Source organism: Oncorhynchus kisutch, linkage group LG14 (genome assembly GCF_002021735.2).
Source record: "Oncorhynchus kisutch isolate 150728-3 linkage group LG14, Okis_V2, whole genome shotgun sequence".
Classification (NCBI taxonomy): domain Eukaryota; kingdom Metazoa; phylum Chordata; class Actinopteri; order Salmoniformes; family Salmonidae; genus Oncorhynchus; species Oncorhynchus kisutch.
The window spans coordinates 31,230,421-31,240,623 of NC_034187.2; the positions used below are offsets into that span (position 1 = coordinate 31,230,421).

Below are 10,203 nucleotides of genomic sequence, written 5' to 3' on the forward strand. Positions count from 1 at the left end.
CCTTTCAATATAAACAAGGCATGTCAATTGGAAAAATAGCAGCGGCATACTCAGTAAAAGATACACTATATACAAAATATGTACAGGTCCTGAGGCTACCAGTGTTTTTTTTTTACAGTTAAACCAACGATTTTTCTCAGTCCACTGGCAGTGAGCTACTTTGTCCTGGGTTGGGCCTCAACTTCAGTCCTGAGTGTTGCCTGCTCACTTGCCCATGGAAAAGCTGTGCAGGGTGGATGTGGTGGTTGGTAGAGGCTGGCAGAGCGAGCAGGGACAGGGCATTCCAGGGAAGTGCCTGTAGGAGCTGGCTAGGTGGAGAGGGTCCTTCAGCAGGCTCTGTACCGGTGCATGGTGGAAGCCCATGTAGCTTGCAGAGGGCGGTGAGTGTGGGGCTGGAGCAGGGGGAGGCGAGGGGTGGTGGAGAGCTGAGGCCGTGCTGCCAACCAGGGAGTGCAGGTTCTGGGCCAAGGGGTGCAGTGGGAGATGGGCTGTGGGGGCCGGAAGGGTGATCCGGGGGTGGCTGGTGCGACTCTGGGCACCACTGCCTCCGTACACATCCCCAACCAGCTTCTTCATCTCCTCCAGAGAGCTGGACAACATGAGGATATAGTTACGGGCCAGCAACAGGGTGGAGATCTTTGAGAGCTTGCGAACAGAGGGCCCCTGAGCGTAGGGCATGACTTCTCTCAGGCCATCTAATGCCTGGTTCAGGTCATGCATCCTCTTCCTCTCTCTGCCATTCACCTTCAGCCTAAGGTCTTGCACATCGTCACCCTCTTTGAGGTCAGCCCGGGTCTTGCTCTTGCCTCCCCCAGCACAGCGGTCAGCCCTGCCCTGGCCGGCAGCCCTGGCTGCCCCCTCCTCCTGGCAGTAGGCCTGAAACATCTTGTTGGAGAAGAAGCTACCCATGGAGTCATCCACCACCAGGTCTGGAGATGAGGAGCGGCTGGAGTTGGAGCCAGCGTCAGAATCCATCTCAGCCGTTGAATAAGTAAAAAAATAAACGTTATACACGAAAGTAGAAAAGACAACTAAATCCCCAAAGCAGCTGAGGTTAGAGCCAAAGCCTTTGGTAAAAGGTTCTTGAAAAATGTTTCACTCTTTTTCCCCCCCACCACTCGCTGAGGGCCAATGCTCTCTCACTCGTACTTCTGTCAGAGCTCAGTAGATAGCTAGATACAGCAGGCGAAGGCAGGAGATGTGCTATGTCTGGTCCTCGTCAGCGGTCTGTCCTCCTGCAGCTCTACAGGGGTGCATTTATACCCCCGTCCCAACAAAGGAACAATGAGACGCATAATGAAACATTTAGACTCGCAGCCAATTGCAGAAGGGACACACTTTCACTCCTCAGAGCCCAGCCTTACCACCCCACCTCGCTACACCCACGTTTAACTCTCCATAATCACCACACATTAACTAGAGCAGGCCTGGGTTCACACGTATGTGTTAAGACATACAAAACACTGTTTAGTTAACACAAGGCACCTCACAGTTCATCAGTGAAGATTCACATGTACATGTGAAGATATTAAGGACAGAGTTTTTCATCAATGGTCTAAATTTGCAAGTATGTAAAGACGTTAACCATAATGGTTATGGTGTGATAAACAATTAAATGTAAAAAAAATCACCAAAGTGATGCATAATATAGTAATCATTTCAATACATGTGCTGCCAGTGCTGGAAATTGATCACAGTGATGGACATTCTGTAAATATGATGTTTTATCTGTTGCATTTCATTTGGAGGGAAACGTAACCCAATATTTAAAACAATACCTCAATCTTAATAAGAACGAGAAAGTCAGTTCAGTAATAATAAATATTTGGTACTGCCTTGAGAATAGTGATCTTGACATTGGCATGTTTAATACACTTTGATATGGAACCCTGTATGTGGGGCAATCAGCAGTTGCTACAACCATTTTTGTACTTATAAATTAATCATGTGTACCAATCAGTGGCGGTCGGTGCCGTTTAAGATGAGGGAGGATGATTATTTATTCTATGAGCATATTGGAGCATATTAGATGACTGTTATTCATATTCAATTCATCCAGCTCAATGTAACATTGATAGGTTTAGGCTACTACATGATACTCTAATTTTTCCTACACTCATCATGAGGTTGCAACAACTTAGCCTATGAATGAATGTTTACAATGTAGGTGCACAGGTCGAGAGAAATTTGAGTAATCACGGTGACAGACAGTGACACATTCAATCCAGCCATGCACAATCCTGCCTGCACCTAGCTGATCTGGGGTGTAATCATTTTCTATTGGACAAATTCAGGTATGTTTATCCCCATTTCATCCATTTAAGAAACGTTTTTCAACAGAATGAATACACCCCATATCACATAAAGAGGGGAATCGCATCGACGCACTCTCCTCCTCTTACCTTTTCCCTTTGCTTGTGGACTTCATTGTACAACACATCAGCTGTCTGTGACTAGGCAAAAAAAACTTTACAAACCAAACCTATCATATCTGCCAACCGCTACACTCGGCCTACATCGTTGTCACCATATTAACATCATAGTCAACATAGCTACTAAAACTAACGCGTTTGTAAACCTGCTACAATCATGTACAGTCAGCAGCAAGCAATTTAGCAGTTACACCGGCAGGCCCCGGTGGCAATAAATTAATAAAACCAAAAGCTTACCTTGATAAGGAAGAGTTCCAGTGTTGGATAGCCATAGCCAGCTAGCTAACATAGCATCCCTCTCTGTTTGAGTCTGTGTTTGAGGCTGAACTAGCTAAGTAAGTGAAAGTAAAAAAATATTTTTTTAAATAGAACAAAATATAGCTATCTCTCTCTCTCTCTCGCTTCTCCTTCATTTCTGAAAAAATTAATTTGTTCAAAACTATTCAACTATTGTCTTTCTCTCTCTTTGAGTCAATTACTCACAATAATGAATGCAGTGCAGTGCTAGCAATCTGTAGTTTATGCTTTTAGTACTAGATTCATTCTCTGTTCCTTGGATTGGATGGGCAACATATCAGTTCATGCTGCAAGGCCTCTGATAGCTTGGAGGACATCGTCTGGAAATTGTCATAATTACTGTGTAAGTCTATGGAAGAGGGTAAGAACCATGAGCCTTCTAGGTTTTGTATTGATGTCAATGTGCCCAGAGGAGGACGGAAACTAGTGGTCCTCCCTCTACACCACGGTGCTACACCACAGAGTGCTGTTGAGGCTACTATAGACATTCATTGCAAAACAGTGTGTTTTAATCAATTATTTGACAATAATATATTTAGTATCGTTTTATCTAAAAAGATGACATTTTTTACATTTCACTATATTTATTTTTATGAAATTCACTGAGGAGGATGGTCCTCCCCTTCCTCCTCTGAGGAGCCTCCACTGATACCCATTGATTCTTGAAGAATATAACTTAGAAATGCCTTATGAGCTTAGTTCCACTGTCGTACCCCATCAGAACCCGAAATACAGTATAAGCTTGTTTTACTCAAATGTTTGTAAACAAAGTAAATGTAAATAAACCCTATATAGACTCAAAATAGTTTTGGTTAAACTATAATGTTGATATCATGGATGGTCAGTCCTTGCATCCATAGTTCTGTCTATGAATTTTAGAGTGGTTACATTTCTCCAGCCCCATGCTTCACCTTTTTTACAGAAACAGGGGCGGGGAGTGGGCTTTGTTATTGTTCTAGTGCTGATTGCCGCTTTAAACCTAGACAAGAACGTTGTTAATGGCAGACTAGGTAAAATTCAACCACGGATAAAGACAATGGGGTCAGATTCAATACGACTAAGCCCCCAAACAGTCTGCGAAATCACATCACTATCACTGGAAGGGGGCCCTGCAGAGGGGAGGAGGTAGTTAAAAAGATACTAAAGAGTGGGCGATGCATTGTCTTGCCCTTCTTCAGTACCGTAAAGCCCTTCAGATTGGGCTGGTTAACTTTCTAAGGTCCTGCGTAGCGTGGCTATTCCTCCATGGCTCTGCATTGGCCACAGAGGCTTCATTAACATAACTATAACACACATAGTGTGTGTGTGTGTCTGTGTGTGCTGGTTCACACTGACTCTGATTACTCACACACTACAGGTTATAACACTTTCTTATAATGACACTTGCCACAGGGTTCATGTAGAAGTTATATGTGACAGCATCATGTTGTGGGGGTGCTATGCTGCAGGAGGGACTGGTGCACTTCACAAAATACATGGCATCATGAGGGAGGGAAATTATGTGGATATTTTGAAGCAACATCTCAAGACATCAGTCAGGAAGTTAAAGCTTGGTCCCAAATGGCTCTTCCAAATGGACATTGACCCCAAGCATACTTCCAAAGTTGTGGCAAAATGGCTTAAGGACAACAAAGTCAAGATATTGGAGTGGCCATCACAAAGTCCTGACCTCAATGCAATAGAACATTGGTGGGCAGAACTGAAAAAGCGCTTGCGAGCAAGGAGGCCTACAAACCTGACTCAGTTACACCAGCTCTGTCAGGAAGAATGGGCCAAAATTCACCCAACTTATTGTGAAGCTTGTGGAAGGCTACCCGAAACATTTGACCCAAGTTAAACCATTTAAAGGCAATGCTACCAAGTACTAATTGAGTGTATGTAAACTTCTGACCCACTGGGAATGTGATGAAAGATTTAAAAGCTGAAATAAATCATTCTCTCTACTATTATTCTGAAATTTCACATTCTTAAAATAAAGTGGTGATCCTAACTGACCTAAAACAGGGAATTTTTACTAGTTTTAATTGTGAAAAACTGAGTTTAATTGTATTTGGCTAAGGTGTATGTAAACTTCCGACTTCAACTGTATGTGTAACAGTTCTCTACTGGCGTTGTGTTGTGAACAATCATCGACAAGGACAATCCTCGACAAGCATGTTGCACCAGTCACGCATGTATTATCTGATAGAGAAACAGTACGGACAGCACATCATGCAACACAGTCACCACAGATCATTCTACACTCTGCATGCGTGCGCTGGTTTGGCACTTGTTGACTGGAGTTTATTTCTCTCAAATTGTGTGTACATTTGTTTATATCTCTGTTAGTGAGCATTTCTCCTTTGCCAAGATAATCCATCCATCTGACAAGTGTGGTATATCAAGAAGCTGATTAAACATCAGGATCAGTACACAGGTGCACCTTGTGCTGGAGACAATTAAAAGCCACATTAAAAAGTGAAGTTTTGTCACACAACACAATGCCACAGATGTCTTAAGTTTTTGAGGGTGTGTGCAATTGGCATGCTGACTGGCAGGAAGAATTTAATGTCTCTACCATGAGCGTTCTCCAACATCGTTTTAGAGAATTTGGCAGTACGTTCAACCGGCCTCACAAATGCAGACCACGTGTAACCACACCCGCCCAAAACCTCCACATCCTGCTTCTTCACCTGCGGGATTGTCTGAGGTGGAGTGCTGGGGAGTATTTCTGTCTGTAATAAAGCTCTTTTGTGGGGAAAAACTCATTCCGATTGGCTGGGCTTGGCTCCCCAGTGGGTGGCTCGGCTTTGCTTGACACCCCTGCCCAGTCCTGTGAAATCCATAGAGGGCCTAATGAATTTATTTCAATTGACTGATTTACCTATATGAACCGTAACTCAGTAAAAAAATTGAAATTGTTGCATGTTGTATTTATATTTATGTTCAGTATACATAACACTCCCAGACACAGTGAATAACCAGCTAGCATTTGCTAAAATTATATTAGACGAAATGCACCACAAATATTCACAAAGGAAACACCACATCTCATGTACAATATTCCAGCAATTGTTTACAAACAAATCGATATAACTTCAACACTCCGATCTGCACTTCAGAGTATAAAAATCACCAACCTTCGTAAGCAAGCCACGCAAACCAGCCAGTAAGATTCTGTGTTGAATACGTGAAGGCAAGACAAAACTAAAACCAAAAAACCCATTGGCTTACAATAGAGTGGCAAGTTGAATCACCAATAATAACTCTGTTACATATGGCCACAACATGCTGAATTGCTTAAGGGGAATACCACACATTTGCTGTATTCACAAAGCCCTTTCATGAGGTTATATGTGATCATACATGGCTCCAGCAACGCTATTGTCCAGATGTTTGTCTCTTTCTTAATCACATGGCAGAGATGTGAAGCCCAGCTCCATTTATTCTCCACATCACTCCTCTATTATTCTCACTAGCACATTTTTGTCTCTTGCTCTGGAATTTCCTGTGACATGTTGCCAAGACTAGCCTACACTGAGGGAAATATTATGGGTGGAGTGCTGGTGAAAACATCAGGCAGTGCTTTTTGTGTTATGTTGTGCAGTTTCAGTCCTGCAGAGGAATGGCTTAGGGCAGAAAAGCCTGACCTGTAGGTACAGGTTTAAGTAGAACTCACTTTTGTAACGTTTTCTCCCTCTTGACTAATGCAATACTAACTACTACTCTGCTACTTAGGGTGTTTTCACAATTTTTGTGAACTCAGTGCAGTTCACTTAATGTTTTGTGCAGTGTGAACACTCAGACCCCTCAAAAGAGCCCCCGATTCCCTTTTTTAGGTCAATGTGAACACAAAGCTCTGCAGGTTTCTCTTATCATTATTCCCACACCACACACTAGACTACTGAAACACCATTTCCCCTGCCTTAACCCCTCACATTGGTGCCACAAAATAGAGAAGATGATGAAGTTGCAGGGGCGTATTCCTTCTGCCGATTCTGTTGCAAAACGTTTCTTAAACGGGAGAAGAAGGAATGAAAAAGGGATTGAATTTATCCAATAGAAACTCTGGTTTTAGTTGACTCTTTGGCTAATGATTACAATCAGTCGTATATTGCACAAATCTGGCCTTTATGGAAGAGTGGCAAGAAGAAAGCCATTTCTTAAAGATATCCATAAAAAGTGTCATTTAAAGTTTGCCACAAGCCACCTGGGAGACACACCAAACATGTGGAAGAAGGTGCCCTGGTCAGATGAAACCAAAATTGAACTTTTTGGCAACAATGCAAAACGTTATGTTTGGCGTAAAAGCAACACAGCTCATCACCCAGAACACACCATCCCCACTGTCAAACATGGTGGTGGCAGCATCATGGTTTGGGCCTGCTTTTCTTCAGCAGGGACAGGGAAGATGGTTAAAATTGATGGGAAGATGGATGGAGCCAAATACAGGACCATTCTGGAAGAAAACCTGATGGAGTCTGCAAAAGACCTGAGACTGGGACGGAGATTTGTCTTCCAACAAGACAATGATCCAAAACATAAAGCAAAATCTACAATGGAATGGTTCAAAAATAAACATATCCAGGTGTTAGAATGGCCAAGTCAAAGCCCAGACCTGAATCCAATCGAGAATCTGTGGAAAGAACTGAAAACTGCTGTTCACAAATGTTCTCCATCCAACCTCACTGAGCTCGAGCTGTTTTGCAAGGAGGAATGGGAAAAAATGTCAGTCTCTCGATGTGCAAAACTGATAGAGACATACCCCAAGCGACTTACAGCTGTAATCGCAGCAAAAGGTGGCGCTACAAAGTATTAACTTAAGGGGGCTGAATAATTTTGCACGCCCAATTTTTCAGTTTTTGATTTGTTAAAAAAGTTTGAAATATCCAATAAATGTCGTTCCACTTCATGATTGTGTCCCACTTGTTGTTGATTCTTCACAAAAAAATACAGTTTTATATCTTTATGTTTGAAGCCTGAAATGTGGCAAAAGGTCGCAAAGTTCAAGGGGGCCGAATACTTTCGCAAGGCACTGTATTTGGTGAAAATCACAACATAGGATACAATATCAATTCTAGCTCTTAAAGGGACCTATTGTGTGTATAATTTTCAATTCCAGCATGATTTAATCTGCAGTAATTCTTCTGATATTTATTCTGTTACCAATAATATTTACAAGTTAATATCATCTTCTAATTACAATTATTGTGTCTCTGTCATGTTTACTCCCTCTCCGGCGCTCGAGGTCGCTAGTTGGCTTATTATTACGCACACCTGTCACAATCTTTACGCGCACCAGACTCACCTGGACATAATCACCTTCCTGATTACCTTCCTTATATCTGTCACTCCCTTCGGTTCTTTCCTAAGGCGTTATTGTTTCTGTTTATATGTTTCATGTCGCTACTCGTTTTTTCTTGTTTTGTTCTATGTTCATTTATTTATTAAATTCACTCCTTGTACTCCCTGTACTCCCCGTTTATTAACGTACACATTACAGTCTCATCTTTTAAAACCTGTTAGGGATAGGGGGCAGCATTTTCACTTTGGATGAATTGCGTGCCCATAGTGAACTGCATCCTACTCTGTCCTAGATTGCTATTGTATGCATATTATTATTACTATTGGATAGAAACGTTTCTAAAACTGTTTGAATTATGTCTGTGAGTATAACAGAACTCATAGGGCAGGCAATCTTCCAAACAGGAAGTGGAAATTCTGAAGGCGGGTCGAATTTTAAGTCATCGCCTATTCACTTCCAAACAAGATATGGATCTGTTACTTCCTACGCCTTCCACTAGATGTCAGCATTCAGTAGAACATGGAATGAACATCCTAGTGTGAATTTTGACCGAATGGGAGGGGAATGAGTACCTGTCCTGGCAGAATGCCATTTCCTGGTTGCGCAATTGTCTGTTGATATCACCTGCGTTCCATTTGACTGCAGACGAAAACGAATGCTCCGATTGGAACGTTATTGGATATATATGAAAATAACATCCTGAATATTGATTCTCTACTTAGTTTGACCAGTTTATTCGACCTGGAATATATATTTTTGAAGTTTTCGTCCAAGTTCGCCTGGACCAGCGTCAGCTTTTGGGCACGTGAGCTGAAAGTGGTAGCAAATGCAGCTAATTGGACACTAGTAATGAACGTTATGGAACAAAACAACGATTTATTGTGGAACTAGGACTCCTTGCATTGCATTCTGATGAAAGATCATCAAAGGTAAGGGAATATTTATGATGTAATTTCGTATTTCTGTTTACTCCAACATGGCGGAGAAATATATTTACGTTTTAGTGCCGTTTTAGATTATTGCATGGTATGCTTTTTTCGTAACGTTTAAAAAAAATCTGACACAGCGGTTGCATTGAGAACCAGTGTATCTTTAATTATATGTAAAACGTATCTTTCGTCAAAGTTTATGATGAGTATTTCTGTTATCTGATGTAGCTCTCTGTAATTACTCCTGATATTTTGGCATTTCAGAACATGCCGTCAATGTAAACTGATATTTGTGGATATAAATATGCATATTATCTAACAAAACATAAATGTATTGCGTAACATGATGTCATATGAGTGTCATCTGATGGAGATTATCAAAGGTTAGTGATTCATTTTATCTCTAATTCTGCGTTTGTGACTCTATCTTTGGCTGGGGAAAATGGCTGTGTGTTTTTTGGGATTTGGTGGTGATCTAACATAAATATGTTGTGTTTTCGCTGTAAACCATTAAAAAAATCGGACAAGATGGGTAGATTAATAAGATGCTTATCTTTCTTTTGCTGTATTGGACTTTTTAATGTGTGAAAGTTAAATATTTCAAAAAAATATTTTTGAATTTCCCGCGCCACCTTTTCAGCTGAATGGGGGGAGTTCCCCTAGCCATAAGAATCTTTTAACTAAATGCAATCTATTAGCTAACAAAATGGCAGCGCCTCTTCCTCCTCAGTGTAACGTTGGGTGGCACCGGATCCCGCTGGAGGAGATGATAGAGTTGCTGGTGGGAGGGTAGGTGGGGTAGTAGGGAGACCACTCTTCTCCCAACGGTCCATCCTCTCCATCATCTGATCCATTGCTGATCCAATGCGATGGAGGATGGACGTATGATGAAGGACTCTCTCCTCCATCGTGGGGAGAGGGGTGGTCGCTGCTCCTGCTGACTCCATCTGGTGGTGCGGCTTCTGTAACGTCAGGTGAGTGATGCGTGAGGAGTCAAATGCAGAGAGCGAAGAGAATGGGAAAAACGCTTTAATGTCCTTCAAAACGTAACAGGTCCAAACATGGGTGAATGCCCTAAAACACTGGCGCTAAACAAACCCAAAACCTAGTTACAAACACTGGACAGCGAAAACCCAAAACAAACACGATACATCACCAAACGTAACAACCCAACAAGCCCACACAAACACCAGCGGGCATAACGAACTTAAATAACACCCATCCCAAAACCCCAACAAGGAACAGGTGAAAACAATTAGAC

The 10,203-nt window shown here is 42.0% G+C and overlaps 1 protein-coding gene across 1 annotated transcript; it reads right to left on the reverse strand.

The window, feature by feature from the left end:
• Positions 1-204: 204 nt before the first annotated feature.
• On the reverse strand, positions 205-975 carry olig4 (oligodendrocyte transcription factor 4). The gene has a single exon (XM_020500683.1). It carries the CDS (start codon positions 973-975, stop codon positions 205-207), a length of 771 nt encoding a protein of 256 aa, XP_020356272.1.
• Between the last annotated feature and the right edge of the window lie 9,228 nt (positions 976-10,203).